The sequence below is a fragment of the Microcaecilia unicolor genome, chromosome 5, assembly GCF_901765095.1.
Source record: "Microcaecilia unicolor chromosome 5, aMicUni1.1, whole genome shotgun sequence".
In the NCBI taxonomy this organism is placed as follows: Eukaryota; Metazoa; Chordata; class Amphibia; order Gymnophiona; family Siphonopidae; genus Microcaecilia; species Microcaecilia unicolor.
In genome coordinates this window covers 223,849,433-223,873,913 of record NC_044035.1, presented here as the reverse complement: position 1 = coordinate 223,873,913, position 24,481 = coordinate 223,849,433, and the positions used below count along the sequence as shown (strand labels likewise).

Here is a 24,481-nt window from a genome sequence, read left to right as displayed (position 1 = left end):
AACGATTGGAAAGGGGGGATTTTATTTTACTTGATTTTTTTTAAAACCATTTTAAAATACAGCTCAAAATGGGGAATGGGGTGGAAGAGGGACAATACTTGTGTAGGATCCAGCACACAGCTGACCTACAGAAATGCCAGTTGCAAGGCCTGTGAGTACTTTTCTACCCCCATACTTTGTAGCCTAATTTTAAAGGGAAAGTACCTGGGTACCTATGAACCTTGAACCTGCGCAAGTTACTCAAAATTCTGCCCAATATGTTTATACCTAAAGGTCATTAAACCTATTACTCCCGAGGGAATTCTGCACAACTGTTCAATGCAGAATTTACACAGAATTCCTCACCTCCACAGACTGTGCAGAATTCTGTGTAGCCTGCTGTTGGACTGCAGCGTGGCACAGATGCTCACTTTCTGGCTGCTTCCCTCCCTGCACACACACCACTCCAGTGTGACAAGAGGAGTTACTGCAAAGCCGCACATCGATCTGCTTCTTCCTTCTCTGCCACCTTGGTCCCCAGCGGTTTCTTTATGCTACTTTGCTGTATGGAGTGAAGCACAAAGGAACAGTTGGGCCCAGGACAGCAGAGGAGGAGGAAGCAGCCCGATATGCGGCTGTGTAGCTTCTCCTCTTGCCACAGTGGAGTAGTGTGTGTGTGTGCAGGGAGGGGAGGGGGCCTGGAAAAAAGAGGGATGGAGTTTGGGAACCAATAAAAGGTGGATGAAGTGTGTGTGTGTGTCATGGGTGGGGGGTGCTGGAGACAGATGGATAGTGTGTATGTGTGTCATGGGTGAGGGAGCTGGAGAAAGAAGGATTCAGTGTGTGTGTGTCAGTCATAAGGAAGGACTAGGAAAAAGTGGATGGGGGATGTGTGCACCATGGGAGGGGGGGCTGGCAACAGCTGAATGGAATGTGTGCACCATGGGGATTGGGGCAGAGAAAAGTAAGGTGGACAGAACAGAGGTCTTGAGGAGAATTAAAGGAAAAGCACAGAGGGATGGGGAGAGAGAACCCTAGAAAGCAGTGTTGCTAGACGGTAGAGAACAGGTGAACAGAAAGGGTGGAGGGTGGAGGATGGAGATAAAAATTGGAGGTATTTACTTTGGAGACAGGAAAAAGACAGGGACTGAACTTACCAGGGGAAAGGATAGATACTAAGAGAGAAATGGAGGTGGAATCTGAGGAGTGTGGTGGTGAAGGTATTTCATCTTCTCCCAGGCATGAACCACCTTCGCCACCACTCTCCTCAGATTCCACCTTCTCTCTAATGGGAGAATTCTGCACAAGAAAATTACAAATAAAGTGTGCAGAATTTTTGCGCAGAATTCCCCTTGGAGTAATCTATTGTTCAGAGCACATTTCTGCTCTTGGTGTCCCTTGTTCAGAAGAAGAGCCTATTTATTACCTAAGCTCTCTTAAAGGTGATAGTCTACTTCAGTGCTTATCAAACTTATGTGGATGCAGCCCCATTATTATAGCCACAGAAAGCACATGAGCCCTGTAGGCCTAACTTTCTTCCCTGCTGCTGCTTTCGGTCCTCCTACAACATTGCAGCTGACAATGATGCCATCCCTGCCTTCCATGGAGCCCGAGCAGGCCAAATGTTAGAGTGGGCTCAACAAGAGGAACAGGGTGACGAGGTGTTTATTTTTGGCCTGACCAGGTCATAATCCCATTTGAGGTCACAACCCACAGTTTGGGAGGCCCTAGTCTAGATAGTGATGGGAGTGCATGAGAAGCTTGGACAGCACCCAGCAACTACTCTTCCATTATTAGCCAGAACACCCCTGGCATCAGCACTTACTTAGTGACAGAGTTGAGGCTGTTTGCAGTACCCGGCAGTTTCCCCAACACTAACTCCATGATCCTGTCTTCTGTGTCATGGGGAAGAGAGACATCATCAGAAGGGATTTCGGTAATGATCTCAGCAACATGTTCACCTGATCAGCATAATCACAAAAAATGGTAACTGTCAATTTTCAATACTTGAGGTGGCCTGGGTCCTATAGCTTGTTTAGTGTCCTTCACATCTATATATTTACTTAGACTAACATTTTGATATCATAACAATGGTCATTAAATGCAATCACAGAAAATCAAGGAATTTCTAGGTGGGGGGGGGGGGGGGGGGGGGGTTAAAAATGACCTAAATTCTGTAATTGGGGATTGCCCCTTCCCCAACTACACTGCTAGATCCCTAGGTACTGTAAGAGGTCCAGAGGGACTAGGGGTGGGGAAGGAGGGGCAACTTCCTTTATAAGGGAGTGGGACAGAGTCAAGTAGACAAATGGGACAAAGCACAAATTTTTGGCTTCCACCGAAAATATATGGTCATTTTTGGCCAAAATCGAAAACATGGCCGAAAAAACCTTTCGGCTGAAACCGAGCAGTAAATGGACCAGTTTCGGCTCTATAACCAAAACTGAAATTCAGTCAGCTTTTATTTCAGAGAGCAAACTGTTACTAGTAATTCACTGTGGCAGAAGCGGTAGTGGCTGTCCTCCAGAAACATTTTCTTCAGAGAAAGCAATGTCGGCAAAGATTCACTGTGGCAGTGTGGACAGCATTAGTCCTACAGCAAGGGTGCTAACTAGAGCAGTTAGTACCCCTATGCTCATCTTTCTCACCTGCAGGGTCACTCTCTTCAACTATCACCACAGATGGCATCTGGGAATTTATGGCCTTGGATTTCCGGGTCCTCCGAGGCTTTCTCTTTGATTTGCTGCCCATGCTAGAACTTGTAGAGATTCCTGCATCATCTGCTGTGGTGTCACCATCTGTGATATTGCCATCACTATAGCAGGCGTTAGAAACACTTTTGGCTTCCTCGAGGTGACTGAGCAGATGTTCTGTGGAACACAAGATTAGATACATCTGAGATAAATGGAGCTTTTGCTTGCAAGGGTTGACACTTCCACCATACAGTTCCTATACCCACAGAACAGTCAGTGCTTACATAAAACGTTCCACTTATTGGAAATAATTTCATGTTTTATCTAAGAGTAAACCTTTGTTTTAGCCACAGAAAACGGCTTTTATAAAATTACAAAAAGCAAAACCAAAGAACACAAATCTTCCACAAGAAACTGCACACACTTCACAGGAGTGCAATAAGCCAACCACAATGTCCAAGAAGATCAAAGTTTATTCTTCAAAAAAGGATGTGCTGACAAAATAAACCCAACCGTAAATATAAATATATAAAATATGCAAATGCAGAGCAAAAACTAAAATTTAGAGATAAAACAAGCAATGAATATATATATATATATATGTTTCAATTGACTATAAATGGCCTAACATAAGAAACAGTATACTAAAAGTAAAATAAAATGAGAATTGCAAAACACAATCCACTGATAAATATGTAAAACAGATAACACATGTATTAAATAAAATATTTATTTGGATTTATTTATCACCTTTTTGATGGAATTCACTCAAGGCAATGTACACTAAGAATAAACCAAACAAGCGCAATAGACAATTACAGCAGTAAAAATATTCAAATAACAATACAAAGTATGACACAGTATACTACTTACGTCAACACAATATGTAATAGAACATTTTAATTGACAGTGTAGGGTATAAGCAAAGATGTAACACATAGATAGGTAAGAGAGTAAGAGGAGTTAGAAAATAAATGACTAATTTAAAGAAAGTTGCACATGAAGTCAGAGAGATGGTTTAACATATAGATAGGTAAGAGAGTAAGAGGAGTTAGGGAATAAAGTAAATAATTTAATAGAGGTGCACATGAGATCAGAGAGATGGTTAAATATTATCTCAGCTAGCATAGGAGTGGATAAGCCAGCGAAACAGAAATAAATAGTGGTCAAAGTCAAAATGCCAATAAGAGTACTATAAAAGAACACAAAAAAATATTAAAACCAAACAAAAGGATAGATATAAAAATAAAAATGTAATAAAGTATGTCAAAAGGAAATAAAAAGTGTACCTAGCATATGGAATGTGCAGAATCAAAAAAATTGAACCAATTTAATCTGCCATAGAGACAGGCAGTCTATTAATGAAAAGACTGTGCAAACAAATAAAAGATGTAAAAAAACTAAAACCTAAATCCTTAACAGCCAGAAACAAACAGTGATAAGAAAACAAACCCTCAGATGTAGCAAAGTGTTGTCGCTAATGTGAAATAAAAGAATCAGGAATGAAAACTTGAAATGAGAATCCCACAGAACAAAAAACACAAAAACCTAGTGCCAAAAAAACCCCACAGAATGAGCTGCATGAAAAGTGAATTGAATACTGTAAATTCACTGTAAGTTCCAGTGAATTGAATATTGTGCTACTATCAAGGTACACTGCATGACAACGTGTTATGCTAAACAATACTACCTTGTGTGCTGGATATTGTGAAACATATGTGACAAAAAATGCAACCCAATGTACTGTAATAAATTGTCTCTAAAAAAGCAGATAAGAGGCTAAAAACTGAGACCAACTGTACCGAAGTAAAAATGAATAAAAAAATCTAAGAAGAAACCAAAGGTATATTAAAAGCAAGAAGCCAACAAAAGAATCATTCGGACCACTAGATGACCGAGGGGTAAAAGGGGCACTCGGGGAAGACAAAGCCATAGCGGAGAGATTAAATGAATTCTTTGCTTCGGTCTTCACCAAGGAAGATGTGGGAGAGATAACGGTGCTAGAGATGGTATTCAAAGCTGACAAGTCAGAGAAACTGAATGAAATCTCTATAAACCTGGAGGATGTAATGGTGCAATTTGACAAATTGAAGAGTAGCAAATTGCCTGGATCGGATGGTATTCATCCCAGAGTACAGAGAATTGAAAAATGAACTTGCAAAACTATTGTTAGTAATATGTAGTTTATCTTTAAAATCAAGCATGGTACTGGAAGATTGGAGGGTGGCCGGTGTAACACCAATTTTTTTTAAAAAGGTTCCAGAGGTGATCCTGGAAATTGTAGACCGGTGAGACTAACGTCGGTGCCGGGCAAAATGGTAGAGACTATTATAAAGAACAAAATTACAGAGCATATTCAAAAGCATGGATTAAGGAGATAAAGCCAACATGGATACAGTGAAGGAAAATATTGCCTCACCAATCTACTACATTTCTTTGAAGGGGTGAACAAACATGTTGATAAAGGTGAGCCGGTCGATATTGTATATCTGGATTTTCAAAAGGCATCTGACAAAGTACCTCATGAAAGACTCCAGAGGAAATTGGAGAGTCATAGGATAGGAGGTACTGTTTTATTGTGGATTAAAAACTGGTTAAAAGATAGAAAACAGAGCGTAGTATTAAATGGTCAGTATTCTTAATGGAGAAGCATAGATAGTAAGGTTCCCCAGGGAACCACTGCTTTTTAACATATTTATAAATGATCTAGAGATGGGAGTAACTAATGAGGTAATTACATTTTCTGACAACACAAAATCATTCAAAGTTGATAAATCACAAGAGGATTGTGAAAAATTATAAGATGATCTTAGGAGACTGGGTATCCAAATGGCAGATGACGTTTAATGTGAGCAAGTGCAAAGTGATGCATGTGGGAAAGAGAAACCTGAACTACAGTTACTTGATGCAAGGTTCCAAATTAGGAGTCATCGACCAGGAAAGGGATCTAGGTGTCTTTTTTGATTTTACTTTGAAACCCTCTGCTCAGTGTGAAGCAGTGGTGGCAAAGAAAGTAAATAGAACGCTAGGTATTATTAGGAAAGGAATGAAAAACAGAAATGAGGACGTTATAATGCCTTTGCATTCCTCTATGGTGCGACCGCACCTTGAATACTGTGTGCAATATTGTGTTCAATTCTGGTCACCGCATCTCAAAAAGGATACAATGGAATTAGAAAAGATATACAGAAGGGCGCTGAAAATGATAAAGGGGAAGGGAGTTCCCTATAAGGAAAGGCTAAAGCGGCTAGGGCTCTTCAGCTTGGAGAAAAGATGGCCGAGGGGAGATATGATAGAGGTCTATAAAATAATGAGTGGAGTGGAATGGGTAGATGTGAATCGCTTGTTTACTCTTTCCAAAAATACTAGGACTAGGGGGCACGCGATGAAGCTACAAAGTAGTACATTTAAAACAAATCTGAGAAAATATTTCTACACTCAACGTGTAATTAAACTCTGGATTTCACTGCCAAAGAATAGGGTAAAAGCAATTAGCTTAGCGGGGTTTAAAAAAGGTTTGGCTAGCTTCCTAAAAGAAAAGTCCATAAGCCATTATCAAGATGGACTTGGGGAAAATCCACTGCTTATTTCTAGAATAAGCAGCATAAAATGAACTGCACTGCTTTGGGATCTTGCCAGGTACTTGCAGCCTGGATTGGCCACTGTTGGAAACAGGATGCTAGACTTCATCGACCTTCGATGTCCCAGGATGGCAACACTTATGTACTTAAGTAGAAACTCACATACAGCTCACAGAATGCAAAACGCAGCACGTCTCGAAGGCTCTGCATTCAAACTTCACTATTTGGAAAACCCGCCATAAAAACGTGTCAAAATGAATACGCAGATGATGACGTCACTATTTTAAAAAACCACCATAAAAACATATTGGCGTTTCTTATTCCGATTATGTATGAGCTGACATTACTACTTTAAGAATCACCATAAAAAACACATTGACAGCTCATGATTTAAATATGCAAGAGGTATTGGCATTTTAAATATGAATATACAAAAGGTGACATAACTTCTCTAAGAAGGCTGCCATAAAAACATGTTGGTCACACAAAATGAATATACAAGAGATGATGCCACAAGCATTCGGTGTGAGCAGGGAACAGCAACCCGTTATAGAAAGAGATAAATGCTCTATTCCAAAGATGAGTGAAATTAAAAATCTGAAGATAAACGCTGCACAAAATTAATGTGCGAGGAGAACAGAAATACTGATTTAGTAATGAAAAATAATCAAATCTAAAAGAAAACCCTTGTGTACAAGGTGTAAATAAAACAAAGATAAACAGATGTCATGAAATGAGAAAAAGGAAAACAAATATGAACTACATATTTGTTAATCATAAAAAATAATAAAAATATTGAAACATACACTACCTAGAGGCTTATTTTCAAAGCACTTAGCCTCCCAAAGTTCCATAGAAACATATGGAACTTAGCCTCCCAAAGTGCTTTGAAAATAAGCCTCCTAGTGTTCATCTAAAATAAAAAAAAGAAAACAAAACAGACATAATGGCAAGAAGCACACAGGGACTGCAAAAAGAAATGTAGCATATATCAATTATGTCTGCAGAAACATATGTAGGTATATGTGCATAAAAATGACAAAAAAATCACTTACTTTACTCAATCTATATATAAGTCCGTTTGGGGGGGGGGGGCGGTGTATGGGTGGAGCACGGGCAGAGTTGTGAAATACAGATGTAGTTAATAAACTATGCGCAAACATTACACCTGCTCCCGTGTAGGTATAGCTGTGTTTAACTGTGATCTGAGGCAGGCAGAAATATATGCATGTAGTCTATAGGCCTGATTTTCTAACAGAATGGCTAATTGAAAAGTCCAAGAAGGCACACAATTTTAAAGCGGCATACACACCTATGTGCCTTTAGAAAATACGCACCCAGAACCTGGCCCTATAGCACATTAAATGTCGATGCATATAGTTACGCCTGCTCTAAATCAGGTGTAAATGGGTAGTTGGACAGGGCAATTCTGCAACTGGGTGTGTGCAATTACGTACAACATGTGCACGTAAGTGGCACCTTTAATTGGCACTTATATGTGCAAGTGCAGAAGGCGCTATTCTTTAAGGGAACACATAGGCACTATAGCTCATAACTGCAAGGAGACACATACATGGGCAGAGCATGGGCAGATGGAAGTGCCTGGGTCATTCCATGCGAAGTGGTCTAAAATTAAAAAAAGTTCCCACCATCATGTTCTCCAATTTTATTCAAATTTGATCTGTTGTGCGAGTCAGGTGTTAAACGAAGTTTCCCAAAATTTGAGGTCTCTGACACCCAACAGACAGGATTTAACAAGGATCTGGGTTTTCTAGTCCATTATAAACCATAAAGTTGTATTGCTCCGTTTATCACCCTCCCTCTCACCTATCCACCCCCATCCTGTTAGACTATCACTGAAACGCTTTGATGTTCCCATGCATACCTCCTACCCACCCCCACCCTGTTAGACTGTCAATGAAATACTTGGATGTTTCACTTATATATACTGTCATCTACGACATTTGCTTATTTCCGATCTGATGAAGAAAGGCAACCTTCAAAAGCTAATCCAGAAATGTATTACGTTATGTCCAATAAAAAAGGTATCATCTTATTTTCTTTTCCATGTTTTATTTTGTTTGATTTCCTTTAAAAGTGGACTAACACGGCTACCACACCTCACTACTTATTGTAATCACAGAAAGGAGGTATATTAAGTCCCATCCCCTTTCCTTTACCTTATGGAATATTACAACGGTCTGCATAAGTCCTGCATCACCTGCATAAACTACTGCTTTTTAATGTGATCAATCATTTATGTCTATAGCTTGACAAAACATATACTTAATTGCTATATATCATTTTGTTACAATATCATCCTGCACTCATACAAATTCAGCCTGCATTCATTTAAGTCACTATCTTGCACTGTTTGAGTAGTCTTGTAGGCAACTACTTGATGCTAATGGCAAATATGGAACTGTTTTCAAATATATGGATCAAAATTGATCAATCAGAACTTAGTGTATCTAACTGTGGGGTCCTTTTACTAAGCTGTAGGAAAAATGGCCCTGCGGTAGCCCTTTTTACTGCAGCGGGTAAGGGTAAAAAGCCCCTAAAAAAATGGCCATGTGGTAGGATTACTCTTACTGCGTGGTCATGTGTGTATGTGTGTGGGTGGGGGGGGGGGTACTTACCACCACCTTGTGAGGTGGCGGTAAGGGCTCCCACAGTTAACTGGGCAGCACATGGCGATGCCCAATTACCACCAGGTTAGCACCAAACTATAAAATAAACATTTTTTTTCTGGTTTCTGGCACGCACTCGAGGCAGAACTACTGTCAGTGGCTGCGTTGGGCCAGCAGTAGTTCCAGATTAGCATGCAATAAGCCTGTGTTGGGCTTATCAACACTTTGTAAATAGGCCCCTGTGTAAGTTGCACGCCAACTTAAAACAGCTATAGACCTGGCATAAGTGGGTGTGCCTAAATGTAATTACACTGATGCTTACTTACGCTATTATTTGATAATGGAGTCTTGGCGCCAAGATGTCATTATAGAATTGGTACTCATGGCTCCCTACATGTGTGCTCAGTGATTTTATAAAATATGCACACACATCGCAATTGTGCCTAAACTACATCCCTGGGGCCCAGACAGTGGTGTACCAAGGGGGGGGGGGGGGGGCGGTGGGTGCGGTCCGCCCCGGGTGCACGCCGCTGGGGGGGGGGGGGGGGGGTGCCGCGCCCCTGTCCGCTACATTCGTTCTGTGCTCCCTCTGCCCCGGAACAGGTTATTTCCTGTTCTGGGGCAGAGGGAGCATGGAAACGAACGAAGCGGACAGGCACGTGGCACCCCAACCCCCAGCGGCGTGCACCCGGGGGGGGGGGGGGTTCTTTCGCCATGGTGGGGGCGGGGCGCATCAGCGATCCGCCCCGGGTGTCAGCCCCCCTTAGGAACGCCACTGGGCCCAGATGCACAAAGCCTAACACCAGTGCTAGGAGTAATTAGTGCTGGAACTGAGCACATTTTAATATGCGCAGGATACACAAAAAGCTGCAGCGTGTGTGCTAACATGTGCCCCAAAGATTTGCGCAAACTGCATTTAAATGCATTGAAATGGATTCCAATGAGGTGATTAGGTATTCATGCCGATTTCTCAGAAGACAACCCAGAAACTAATGCTGGCCATAATGCTGAAGCACACTGCCAAGTCAGGGATGGTGTTCGGGTTTTGAAGAGAGGACTTTTTCTGTATTTTTCACATTAAATTGTCAGTTTTTGGCTCCTTTTGAAAGAATAAAGAAGCCCGGGCAACCTGTAATGCTGATAGTAAGAAAAGAACATGTCTGCGAGTTCGAGCAAAGCTGGAGTTAAGGGCAGGCATTGGTGTTAGCCTCTCAGGGATTTAACCTGCAATTTTTTTTTTTTTTGGGGGGGGGGGGCTTGTACTTCAAAGCAGAGGGGAAGAGAACCAATTTGCTGTTTTGTCTGGCGCATATGCACAGGAGTTTCACGGTAAGTGCAGCTCTTGTGCGTATGCATCAATCACGTTCTTCCCCCTTGTTTTTGCTTTACTAGTGCACATAAAATTTGAAGCCCATTTGCTTTGGGGAGCTAGTTTTCAGCGCTGTTCTTGTGCTATGGGATGTGTGCTCTTGCCTGTAGCACCAAAGTTTTGAGCATTGGGAATGCCTACACACAATTCATATATAAGTATGTCCTGCCACTGTGTGTACTTATGAAATTATCCCACGGTCTACAAGACCTTTTCTGTATGTAAAACAGCCTTTAATGAAGAAAAACCTTATAAAATTACCCCCATGTATGCATGGATTTTATATCCATTGCTCTGCCCAACCTATACATCCAAGAAAGTCTATGTGTATATCATGTAAAAGTAGTCACTAGGTTGCTGAGCACCTACTTTTTACCTATGTGTAACTGACAAAATTCTGTAAGTGCCATTTTCCATCTGTAGAACATGCTTTACAGACTGAACCAAACTTATCTTAAAAGTGTGCACGAGCTAAAAGGTGGAGACTGTGGCCTCCTTGGCCAATACAGCTGAAAAATTGGAGGAAACCAATGACATAAAAACAGAAGATGATACAGCAGTGTTGTCATTGGCCTAAAGCCCTGACCAACAGATATGGAGGGCTTTAGTCCTCTTTTGTTCTGACCACCGTATAAGACAAAAAAAAGTAATCAAAAAGTCTGAATAGATTTGTGACCTTCAGATACCACAGTAGGCTTGGCCTAAAGCCTCAACCAACAAATTATTGAGGGCTTTAGTCCTCTTTTGTTCTGACCACCGTATAAGACAAAAAAAAGTAATCAAAAAGTCTGAATAGATTTGTGACCTTCAGATACCACAGTAGGCTTGGCCTAAAGCCTCAACCAACAAATTATTGAGGGCTTTAGTCCTCTTTTGTTCTGACCACCGTATAAGACAAAAAAAAGTAATCAAAAAGTCTGAATAGATTTGTGACCTTCAGATACCACAGTAGGTTTCTGCTGATAGCCAAGAAGATCCCTATATATGTCAAGGAAATCTTTTCTTAAGGAAGGCAGAGAAACTGATTGATTCACATGGAAAGAGAAGATCACTTTGCACAGGAATAAAGATTGTGTGACTAGAGATCTCTGCTTTAGAAACAGAGCTTTGCAGGCTTCACACTCTAATTTTTTTTTTTTTGTTACATTTGTACCCCGCGCTTTCCCACTCATGGCAGACTCAATGCGGCAGGCAATGGAAGGTTAAGTGACTTGCCCAGAGACACAAGGAGCTGCCTGTGCCGGGAATCGAACTCAGTTCCTCAGGACCAAAGTCCACCACCCTAACCACTAGGCCACTCCTCCACTAATATATTTTTCAAACTGTAGAATGTGAAAAATGTGCAAAAGTAGGAATTTGTTTCAGTGATCTCTACTCAACTCCACACTTTCAACATAAAAGAACAATTATACAGAAGAAACATTCAAAAAATAATTAAGAATAAGAAAGTTAAAATATCTTGATTGCACAAGTCTTCACACTGCTTGACAGCAGCCATGAATCATTTAGGATTTGTGTCTATCAACTTTGCACAGTGAGGTGGAGCAATTTTTGCCTATTCTTTTTGACAGAATAACTCAAGATCTTTTAAGACGCCTGGGCTGCAGTCTTAGTTTAGTTTATTAATTTATTTGGATTTTGCTCACACCTTTTTTCAGTAGTAGCTCAAGGTGAGTTACATTCAGGTACACTGTCCCTGGAAGGCTCACAAGCTAAGCTTGTACCTGAGACAATGGAGTGTTAAGTGACTTGCCCAAGATCACAATGAGCAGAAGTGGGATTTGAACTAGGCACCTCTGGATGTCAAGATCACAATGAGCAAAAGTGGGATTTGAACCAGGCACCTCTGGATGACAAGACCAGTGCTCTAACCACTAGGCCATTCCTCCACTACTTTCTATACTGCCTCTGAAGTTGATATCAAAGTGGATTACAATATTTAGAACATAACAAAAGAACTGCTATACTGGGTGAGACCAGAGGTCCATTTTGCCCAGTACACTATTTCCAACAGTGGCTAATCCAGGTCACAAGAACCTGGCAGGATCCCAGAAAGTTACAAGATTCCATGCTACTTATCCCCAGGGTTTTCCACAGGTCTACCTTAATAACAGTTTATGGACTTTTCGTCCAGGAATTTATCCAAACCTTTTTTAAATACAGGTACACTAACTGCTTTTACCACATCCTTTGGCAGAGAGTTCCAAAGCTTAACTATGCATTGAGTGAAAAATATTTCCTCCGATTTGGTTTCAAATATATCGTTATGCAACTTCATGGTGTGTCCTCCAGTCTTTGTACTTTTTAAAAGAAGTAAACAATCGATTTCCATTTACCCGCTTCCTTTCACTCATGATTCTATAGACCTCTCTCATATCTCCCCTCAGCTCTCTCTTCTCAAAGCTGAAAAACCCTAACCTCTTTAGTCTTTCTTCATATGTTTGTCAGTCCATCCCCTTAACATTTTGGTTGGCCTTCTCTGTACTTTTCTAATTCCACTATATCTTTTTTGAGATGTGGAGACCAGAATTACACATAATACACAAGATGCAGTTGCACCATGGAGTTATACATTATATATTTTTTGTTTTATTTTATAACCTTTCCTATTTAAAAACATAATACAAAATTCTAAAATACAGCTATAAAATAAAGAAAAAAAAAGCTAAAGTATATCAGTAATAAACTACTTTAAAACAGCTTTCTAACAAAACGAGAGGGGATATAATTCAGAGCACATCAACAAACTACAGACCTTACAGACTTCAGAATCATAACCCAATGAATCACTCCAGCTGCCAAGTCCCAAATTAGCCAAATGTTTGAATAAATAACTAGTCGACAAGACACAGAAGAACAAAAGTCCTCCGCATATGCAAACCAAAGCAAACAAACACAGCGGAGGTGACACACAGGATGATGCAAAAACAAAACGTCCAAAGGACTCAGAGTTCACATCAGAAGCTTGACACAAATCGTGTTTCAGCCACAAAGGCCTACTTCAGGAGTCCCTATGAACTATAAATATTTGATTAAACAGCAACTTTGTATGTTTGGCGCTCCTGCTACTGACACAAAGAGCTTAGGTTTACTTTGGCTGCTATACTTTTTACGGCGCTGGATAAGCAAATATTTACAGTTCATAGGGACTCCTGAAGCAGGCCTTTGTGGCCAAAACACGATTCGTGTTGAGTCCATTATACTTTGAATAAAGCTTCTGATGTGAACTCTTTGAGTCCATTGGGTGTTTTGTTTTTGCATCATCCTGCGTGTCACCTCCGCTGTGTTTGGTTGAATAAATAACTATGCATTGTCTTTAATGCACACGTAGTTAATTTCCAGCCTCAAGCTTAAAGGTGATGAATTCCACAATAAAAGGTGTCAAATAACCGAGGCCCAGATGCTCAAAAGTAAATGGCACTAGAGGCCATTAGCGCCAGACTAGCACCTGCGTTCACCGGTGCAGGATGTTCAGAGGCCCAGAGCATGGGAACAAATGAGTGCTGGAAGGAATAGCGCAATGAGCATGCAAGCTCATTCGCTATTCCTCCCCAGTACTTCGCAGGCAGCACAACACAGAAGGGTGCTCCTTCCGCTGCAAACCCTACGCCAGCTCAGAGCTAGCATAAGGGTTGTGCCAAGGACTAGAGAAGGCAGCAAGAGTCCTCGTTTTTGAAGATCAGATGGCATCTGGCCAAAGATAAGTGGAAGAAAGATTTCTTAGTACGTTTTAATTGCTGTACCTGGCATCCACAAGTGATTGATCAGAAAGAACAACTTTTAATACAAAGGGAGCTGGTTGTTTTGTTCGGGGCTCCAGTTCAGATTCATTATACTATAGTCAACAACCCATAGGGGATTTGCAGCTGGTTAAACTTTAGGCTGCTATCTTTCCTTTACATACATTTGTGGCAGTGTCTATCCCAGTTAGTTTTTTCTACTTGTAAAATGCTGTTGGCACCTCTTTCATCTCCTTCCCTCCTCCCCCTTTGGCATTCTGGGTATATGCTGGAGCTGTGCTTAACACACAACTCTTCAGCATATACGCCAGGCACTATCCTCCCACTGAACTCCCTAATGCTCACTCTATGAACGCGCCTCTATTTGCATCTCATTAGCGTTGAGCATTAGGGAGTTGTTCTCTGCTGATCTGGCGGTATTTCTCCAGTGCTATTCAGTGCAGTGCCACAGTTTTGAGCATCTACACATGAATGCGCACATCTGGTAAATTCAAAGTAAATTCAAGTCGGAGAAGGAACAGTTAATCTCTGATCTGCTAAACAAAGGGATCAAGAAGGCATATTAGAGAATAATAAATAAGCTACACATCTAGGAACTTTTAAAAGCAATGCATCAAAAATCAGAAGCAAAATTTTAAACTTAATATGGCAAGATATTGATAATCAATGATGGGTCTTCAATAAAAGGTGCTATATCATTCTATTTATGAACATAGCATAATAATTTAATAGTTGTGTTCTGTACCAGATGACTGAGGCCCAAGGCGCTCATAACTCTGACGCTGCAGGGAACAGTACTGGAAAACACTAGCCTAAATACCGAAGAAAGTTTGCTGCACAATGCTCAACACTAAAAACATGCAAACTATATACACGCTGTTAGTGTTAAGCATTGGAAGTTAAGGGGGGGGGGACGACGACAGGACTTGCTTGGTGAATGCCTACAAGAGCTGTGCACTAGGCACAACTCTTGTGTGCATGCCCAGTCAAGAGGGAACAGATGTGGTCTCTGGAATGGAAACCTTGGGCAGAAAGTAAACCAGAAAGCAAAAATGTAAAAACGGACGTAAAAAAAGTTTTAAAAAAACCAACAACGCTGGAGATGATACCAGAAGCAAGTTGCAGAAACTGCAGAGGTACAGCTTTCTGGTACCCACAACCTCCCACATCAGAAACTAGAGATCGGCAGGGGACCCCTGCGATTATGCAAAGATCAGCTGACCTCATCCCTCCTTCGACTCCTCTGTGTCTCTGCACACTCACTCTAATGTCTGCTCAGAGCTGTCGGTAGGTTTCAATCGTTAGGGCAGGGGGGGGGGGGGGTTGTATGTCCTTTCTCTAAGCAATGCAGGGAATCACTAATGGCCTCATTTATATCACATTTTACCAGTAGAAAGCTTGTTTGCAGAAAATTTTTAGATGCTGAAACCTTTTGTTCATTAGGCACACAATAACGTGCATGTTAAACTGGCTAAAATCAGTCCAAATGAAATGCTGTTGATGGTGGTCAAACATGTAGCAGCGTTATAAAGCTCTTACTACCTGGCAGGATTTTCTTCAATTAACTTACTTTCTTTGTAAAATGCCCCCATACGAAAAGAAAGGGGTTGGTCTCATTTGGGCTGCACCACCGCCAGCTGTGGTATCCTCCCCAGTTCAGCAAAACCGCCAGCAAAAGTTTGAGCATCACACTGTTCGCTCCCAGCAAGAAGAATGGGGAGACTGCCCTGTGATGAGGCCAGGTGGATGAGAGCTGGTCTCTTTGGGGCATGAAGTTTTGTTGTCATGTCCCCCCCCCCCCCCCCCCCCCCGGATGCCGAATGCCCACCTTGTCCAGCAGCAGCCAGAATTAAGTCCACAATGGCTGTTCTGATGGAAGGCACTACTCAGCTGAGTAGGAGCGGTGGAACTCATTTCCTGGAAGTACCATCTGAGTTTGAAAGCGTTGGGGCAGCTAAAGATAGGATTACCCTAAGGTGGTGACGCTGAAGACAATCTGGTGGGCCATTAAGAAGCTTGTTGAGATAGTAGGAAAGACTTCACAGGATACGACAACCCTTGTAAGTAAGGTGGATGTTTTATCACGATCCTTAGAGAAAGTGCGACAGGAGAGCTCTGAACAAATACCTCATGTTAAGTCAGAAGTGAATAATCTTAAAGAAGTTGTTTCCACAGTGATTAAAGATCAGAAAAGGAGATCACATGATGTGCTGAGGAGTGCAGACATGAGTCTGAGGTTCTCCAGGGTCCCGTGCCTCGTTGCCACTGAAATAGCCCTAAAGGTTGGAAAACAAGGGCTTGAGTAGCTCGGATAAGTGGGGGCACCAATTCATGGACAGATTTTTAACTTCAAAAGAGGGATCCATGCCTGGTAAAACGACAGAAGTCAAAAAAGAGAAACCACGCCTCAGTGAAGTAAAGACGGTGCTGGTGGAGAAGCCTGAAGCTTCTTTATTTACTGCTCCGTAATTAAAGCAATTAACAGAGGTGGCATGTAGTGCAATGGATCCGAGGTTGGAGAAGCTCTCAGAACAACTTACGGACTTAAAGACAATGCTGATGGAAACAAACCGTCGCACCACAGAGCTGGAGGAGAGGATGTCCGGAGTGGAAGATCTGGGGCACGAGGCTGACACACGGTTGTTGGCGCTTGAGCAGCGGGTCAAAACCCAAGAGGCACAAATAGACAATTTGGAAAATTGATCCAGAAGCGCTAACTTAAGACTTGTAGGGATCCCAGAGTCCATCCCAGATTGCATGTTGACCGCTTTATTGGAAAAATGGCTCAGCACAGAGTTTGCACTATCTGACAGTGTTGGCCCCTTGTGCTTAGAACGAGCTCACAGGGTGGGCCACCTGAGAGAAGGTGAGAAGCGACAAGTGATTCTGATAAAAGTACACAACTATTTGCATAAAACAGAAATTCTACATGGCTTTCATCAGAAACGGAATTCTTCGCAATACAATCAGTATATACCAAGACTACTCTGCAGTGCTACAAGAAAGACGATGGCAGCTCTCGCCCATTTGTGCGGAGCTGCATGCTTTGTAAGCAAACTTATTTTTATATCCAGTCTTACTTAAGATTCAACACAATGGACAATGGCGAAGCTATGACACACCACAAGATGCGCATGAAGGGCTCAAAATGGTGCAAAGCAATGAAGCCAGTAAGATACTAGTGGAACATGAAATTATGTAGCGAGATAAACAGTATGTTGTTTCAGTTTGTGTTTAACTGGACTAGCTGGATCAATGTACTGAAGGGGGTAGGTTGTTCTGTTCTAATTGTATTGATGAGATGATGGGGCATGGGACCCTAGGCATCAAAGTAGATCTCTGGCTTCTTGTCACAAAAGTTTGTGGGGGGAGCTTGGGGGGTATTCTTGGAGGGAGTGGGTTTGACCAATTATTCAATGGAAGGGAGGAAGGGAAGAGAAAGCAACACATTGAGAAGGGGGGATGGGAGGGGAGTGTGTTTTGCTGTGTGAGTAAGTTCTGAATGCATGGAGCTATGGACCCTTATTGTAACACAGGAATGATTTCCTTACCCAGGTGAGGCTGGGCACTTGGGGGAGCTGGGTGTTCAAATGGAGTTCAACAAAAATTTGTACCATGTAAAGGATGTAACATGACACCAGGCAATACATGAATTGTTTCGTGGAATGTGTGTAGCATAGGATCACGCATTAAGCAGGCAACAATTCTAGCAGCCCTAAATAGACATATGTGGTTTGTCTCCAAGAGACCAGGCTGTCATACGTGGAGCATCAGAAATTAAAGCGCCAGTGGGTGGGAGATGTATTTTGTTCTCCACTGGAGGGCAACAAAGGGGGTGTAGCTATTTTAGTGAGAAAGACAGTTAAATGCACAGCAAAGCAGATTTTCCAAGATGACCATGGTCACTATGTGGAAGAACATCTTAATTAACAAGGTAGAGAATTGATTTTGGTGGGCCTTTATGGGCCAGCTCCCTAAAGTGAACTACTGGACTAGAAACTGGTTGAGTGGTAAGTGACAAAGGATAGTGGTAAATAGAGTTTACCCTGAAGAAAGGGATACCAGTAGTGTTACACAAGATTTAGTTCTTGGGCAAGTTCTCTAACATTTTTGTAAGAGAACTTGTTGAAGGGCTGTCTGGTAAGGTTTGCCTTTTTGCAGATGATACCAAAATCTGCAATATGGAAGACACTCCTGATGGTGTAGATAATATGAGGAAGGACCTAGCAAAGCCTGATCAATGGTACTGAATTTGTCAACTAATATTTAATGCTAAAAAATGCAGGGTCAAGCATTTGGGCCACAAAACCCTGATGGAGCGACACAGTTTAGGGGGCGAAATACTTTTGTGCACTAAAGAGGAGTTAGACTTGGGTGTGATCATATGTGATGATCTTAATGTGGCCAAACATGTAGAAAAGGTGACGGCGAAAACTAGAAGGATGCTTGGCTGCATAAGAAGGAGAATGGCCAACAGGAAAAAGGAGTTGATAATTCCTCTACATAAGACTCTGGTGAGACCTCATTTAGAATATTGAGTGCAATTCTGGAGACTGCACCTTCAAAAGATATAAACAGGATAGAGTTGGTCCAGAGGGTGGCTACTAAAATGGTCAGTGGTCATCGTCATAAAGCATATAGGAACAGACTATATCTTTATCTCAATATGTATACTTTGGAAAAAAAGGTGGAAGAGGAGAAATATGATAGATATATTTAAATAAATACCTCCATGGAATAAATGAACAGGAGACAAGTCTCTTTCAATTGAAAGAAAACTCTGGAACGAGGGGGCATATAGGGGGAAAGTTAAATGGGACAGACTCAGCAATAACCTGAGGAAATACTTGTTCACGGAAAGGGTAGTGAATTCATGAGATGGCCTCCTGGTTGGAGGTGGTGGAGACGAAGACTGTGTCTGCATTCAAGAAAGATTGGAACAGCTACATAAGATCTCTAAGGGAGAGGAAGGGATAGTAGAAGGCATGGATGAGCAGACTGGGTAGGTCATATGGTTTTCATCTGCCTCCATTTTTCTCTGTTTCTATGTTTCACACACACAAAAGACTACATCAAAAATATGCCGGTACATAGCAAGAAGATTAAAAATTGTAATTGTGATTAATTGTATAATTAATCACATGATTAAAAGATGCCTGTCAGCATCTTATTTCTGCCTCTCCCTCCCCATTCTCAACATTACACTTCTGTGTCCCTATCCTCTTCATGTTCAACTTTTCCCCTCATTCTTCCCTTCCCCCCACACCACTTCTGGGGCCAACAGTAGCCTACTGGTTAGTGCAGCAGACTTTGATCCTGGGAAACTGGGTTCGATTCCCACTGCAGCTCCTTGTGACTCTGGGTAAGTCACTTAACCCTCCATTGCCACAGGTACAAATAAGTACCTGTACTGCTTTGAATATAGTTGCAAAAAACCACAGAAAGGTGGTATATCAAGTCCCATTCCCTTTCCCTTCCTTCCCTTCTCCACTCCTCCCTCTCCCCCATGGGCCAGCATCATTCTTTCTTCCTTCCAGTCCCCCACCACCAACCCTGGGAGACAGCATCTCTCTTCCTTCCCCACTTGTCCTCCCTCCACAAGTGCTGCCATCTTTTTTCTTGTACCCACACCCTCCCCCCAGGGTCCAGCAGTCATTCTTCTCTCATCCCTCCTCCTATATTCCCTCCCCCAGCAGGTTCAATATTGCTCCACCTCCTACACTGTACATCTCTTCCTCCTGCCCCCCTGACTCTCCAACTCTTCCTCCCTTCCCCCCCCCCCCCCCCCCCCCCCCGGCGCACAGCAAACTTTGCCTGTCTGTACAGCAGCGTTGAAGATGCTCCTTCCATAAGTACATTATTGCCATACTGGGACAGACCGAAAGTCCATCAAGCCCAGCATCCTGTTTCCAACAGTGGCCCATCCAGGTCACAAGTACCTGGCAAGATCCCAAAACAGTACAATACATTTTATGCTGCTTATACTAGAAATAAGCAGTGGACTTTCCCCAAGTTCATTTTAATAACGACTTATGGACTTTTCTTGTAGGAAGCTATCCAAACCTTTTTTAAACCTCGCTAAGCTAACTGCTTTTACCACATTATCTGGCAATGAATTCCAGAATTTAATTACACGTTGAGTGAAGAAATATTTTCTCTGATTCGTTTTAAATTTACTACTTTGTAGTTTCATTGCGTGCCCCTTAGTCCTAGTATTTTTGGAAAGAGTAAGCAATCGATTCACGTCTACCAGTTCCACTCCACTCATCATTTTATAGACCTCTATCATATCTCCCCTCAGCCATCTCTTCTCCGCTTTAGCCTTTCCTCATAGAGAAGTCATCCTATCCCCTTTACCATTTTCGTTGCCCTTCTCTGCACCTTTTCTAATTGCACTTTTCTTTTTTGAGATGCGGTGACCAGAACTGCACACAATATTCGAGGTGTGGTTGCATCATGGAGCGTTACAAAGGCATTATAATGTCCTCATTTTTGTTTTCTATTTCTTTCCTAATAATACCTAAATTTCTATTTGCTTTCTTAGTCACCCCGCTGCACACCGAGCAGAGGGTTTCAACATATCATCATCGATGACACCTAGACCCCTTTCCTGGTTGGTGACTCCCTCCGAGTAGCACAGGCCTCCTTCCCTCTGCTGCGGCCCGCCTGCCAGAAACAGAAAGTTGAATTAGAGGAGGTGGGCCGTAGCAGAGGGAATGAGGCTTGCACAAGCCAGAAGGAGCATCTTCAATGCTCCTGGGCAAACAGGCAAGGTTTGGGGTGTGACAGGGAAGAAAGGGGTTTGAAGAATGAGAGGTGCTGGGCCACGTGTGACTTGGCATGTCTGCCTTCTGCGTTAATTGCAATTAAAATTTTTGGTGCACATTAAAGATTTATCACATTAATTGAATTAAATCTGCTACTCTAGCTGTAATATATTCTGTATATATATGATCAAACAGGCTGATCATATGACTTAGGACATGATCCAACTGGATCCAAGAGACGGAGAGCAAATGGCCACACTGATTGACTGGGGTGAAATGAGGAACTGGCTGCCCCAGCTCAGGGCTCAGGAAGGAGAAGGAAGCAGCAGCAACTCTGGGAACCAGTTTTCACATGTGGGTAAACCATAAAAAGTAAAATGGAAAAAAATGCCCTTTCTTTTCTACAAAGTTGCTAGAAGAGGAACACAACAAAATCCTGTCCCAAGCTATGGTGGAAATGAGTGCAGACAGGTCTATTTTCTTACCATCAGACAGCAGCAATGGGTCCAGACAAAAAAAAGTTCTTTTTCCCATTAACCCTGATGGTAACTGATGCAATTTTAAAAACTGAGCCACCTGAAGAGGGCTTTTTCAATTCTCAAAGTAACTGATATCATACCCTGTGTGACAACAATATGAAAAGAAAGCACAATATGTTAGCAATCATGAGAGACCATCCTTTCCTGTAGTTAAAGAGACCAGCATAGAAATGGGAGTAGTATAAGGGTTAGTGTAATGCTAGCAAATCCTGTTACTACCAACAACACTCATTGTGGCTTTAGGAAAAGCAATTCATCTCCTTGTGTTGCTGGTACAGTAAACGCTTTTGGATAGGAATTCACTGTATATGTATTTACTTTGTTATCAGGTATCATACAAATTCTAACATAAGCAGATGATAAATCCATACCTGTGAGCAGCTGCGCTTCCAGGAAGGTAGACGAACACACTTTACAGGTCCACTGGCAGGACTCCACTATCTCTAGAGGGCCACTTATCTCCCCACAACTCTCTGTCAGAAGACAAGAACATGGGGTTACTACCATGCGCGGAAAGCGCGGGGTACAAATGTAATTAAAAAAAAAAAAGGAACACTACTGACTGACTATCTCACAAAAGCACAACATCAAGCTATCAAGTTACTACTAGACAAATGCACTCCAAAAAAGTTTTTTTGAAGCATATGGTTAAAAGTTCCTCTGTTAGTAATGGTCAAAACATCACCAACTACTCATATTGTATAGGTCAGTGGTCTTCACTAATTAAAGTCAAGGCAACTTTGGATCCAAATAAGCTGAAGAAGAGCCACCAAGTATCTTTTCATGCGAGGCCATAGCACTGCTGACCGGTGTGTGTCTGTGATATCTGCCCCACCAACCCACATTCAAACTTTTTATTCAGGGTATTCTCAAGAAGGTGGGCATTTCCAAATGCATTCTCTTCATCTACTAAGTAATGTTTTGCCCTTCAAGCATGTGGCACTCCCTCCCATCCACTTTCCCCTTTCTGTCATGATCTTGGGGAGAGTGGCAAAGAAGCAGTGGCATAGCTACGTGGGGCCTGAGGAGGCCTGGGCCCCCGTAGATTCCAGCCTGGACCCCCCTCCCGGCAAACCTGCCCCCGCCGCCGCCTAACTTCACTTTTGCTGGCGGGGGACCCCACTCCCCGCCAGCCGACGTCCTCGCCGTCCTGCTCCTGCATGCATTGCTGACGTCCTGCACGTTGTACGTGCAGGACATCAGACTCAGAGAACAGAGTTTTGTTCTCTGAGTCTGACGTCCTGCACATACAACGTGCAGGACATCAGCAATGCATGCAACAAGAGCAGGAGCAGGACAGAGAGGACGTCGGCTGGCGGGGAGTGGGGTCCCCCGCCAGCAAAAGTGAAGGTAGGCGGCGGCAGGGAAGGGTTCGCGGCGGGAGTGGGATCGGAAAAGACGTGGGGGGGCGGCAATGGTGGCGGGGGGGGGGGGCGGCGCCGAGGGGAGGGCTAAAATGTGCCCCCTCCCCTCGGGCTTTGGACCCCCGTCTCACGGAAGTCTGGCTACGCCCCTGCAAAGAAGTAGCAGAAAAAAAGCCACGATGATGAGAACCACCCAAGAGGCCTACATAGGCTCCCGGGCCTTGCACTGAAGAACACTGGTATAGGTTCTCTCCCTTCAACAAAAGGTCAAGAAAGGCCTATCTACAGTATACAGTCAAATTCTACACTTGAATCTTCACAAAACAGGTCTATTTTCTGGAAAATTCAATAATGTTCCTCAGCACCTTTATCTTGAGGCTAGAGTAGCAGACTTGGTGGAGCTGAGGGAGACAGAGAGGTACATAGAGGAGACCTACAGGGATGCTGTAGAGAAGAGCCACCTCCAGTCTGGCAGCCCCTGTGCTGCCTTGGAGGTGGGAGGCTTCCTAGAAGGAGAGCATCACCCTGGTGAAGTAAGAAGTACTCCTATAGCCAGGACCTGCCCACCAGGGGATGTACTATCCTCTCACACCGAGGATATGTCTCCAAGTAGTTCTGCCCAGGAGGGAAGGGTTAGGACAGCTGTTGTAGTTGGTGATTCGATCATTAGGCATAAAGATAGTTGGGTGGCTGGTGGATGTGAAGATTGCCTGGTGACTTGCCTACCTGGTGCTAAGGTGGCGGACCTCATGCGTCACCTAGACAGGATCTTAGATAGTGTGAGGAGGAGCCGGCTGTCTTGGTATATGTGGGTACCAATGACATAGGAAAATGTGGGAGGAAGGTTCTGGAAGCCAAATTTAGGCTCTTAGGGAGAAAACTGAAGTCCAGATCCTCTAGGGTCGCATTTTCAGAGATGCTCCCCGCTCCATGGGCAGGACCCAAAAGGCAGGCAGAGCTTCGAAGTCTCAATGCGTGGTTGAGACACTGGTGCAGGGATGAGGGATTTAGATTTGGGCGACATTCTGGTTAAGGAGGACTGTTCCGAAAGGGATGGACTCAGGCTGCTGGCACTAACTTTTAAAAAAGGAGCTAGAGCAGCTTTTAAACTAGAATGGGGGGAGGGGGGAACTGACAGTCGCTCAGAAGCGCATGGTTTGGTGTGGAGTATCCTTGAAGGTTTCTATTGAAACAGGACATTTAGGGAATCCCAGTAGAGAGGTTTCAACAATGCTGAAAGTAAGCCAGGTGTGCTTAATGAGAGAGCAGGATAAAGGATGCACATTATTCTCTTCAACTTCTAAGCTGCTCGTAGATCAAAGGAAAAAACACAATTTGAAGTGCCTGCATACAAATGCTAGAAGCCTAAAAAATAAGATGGGAGAGTTAGAATATATAGCACTAAATGATGAGGTAGACACAATAGGCATCTCAGACACTTGGTGGAAAGAGGACAATCAATGGGAAACTGTGTTAACAAAAGTACAAATTGTATCGCAATGATAGAGAGGATCAAATTGGAGGAGGGGTTGCGCTCTATGTTAGAGGGAATTGAGTCAAATAAAATAAACATTCCACATCACACAGATAGTAGCGTGGAATCATTATGGATAGAAATTCCATGTGAACGATTACAGGAGGACCTTGCGAGACTGGGAGAATGGGCGTGCAAGTGGCAGATGAAGTTCAATGTTGACAAGTGCAAAGTGATGCATGTGGGTAAGAGGAACCCGAATTATAGCTACGTCTTGCAAGGTTCCACGTTAGGAGTTACGGATCAAGAAAGGGATCTGGGTGTCGTCGTCGATGATACGCTGAA

The 24,481-nt window shown here is 42.8% G+C and overlaps 1 protein-coding gene across 3 annotated transcripts in view; it reads right to left on the bottom strand.

The window, feature by feature from the left end:
- PRDM15 (PR/SET domain 15) overlaps nt 1-24,481 on the bottom strand; it is a 391,258-nt gene that overhangs the window by 219,115 nt on the left and 147,662 nt on the right. For all 3 annotated transcript variants that reach the window (XM_030203815.1, XM_030203817.1, XM_030203816.1), the window contains exons 6-8: nt 21,670-21,771; nt 2,628-2,849; nt 1,805-1,940 (exon numbers count right to left, since the gene is read on the bottom strand). In XM_030203815.1, the coding sequence (XP_030059675.1) occupies nt 1,805-1,940; nt 2,628-2,849; nt 21,670-21,771 (460 nt within the window). The remainder of the gene's footprint in view (nt 1-1,804; nt 1,941-2,627; nt 2,850-21,669; nt 21,772-24,481) is intronic.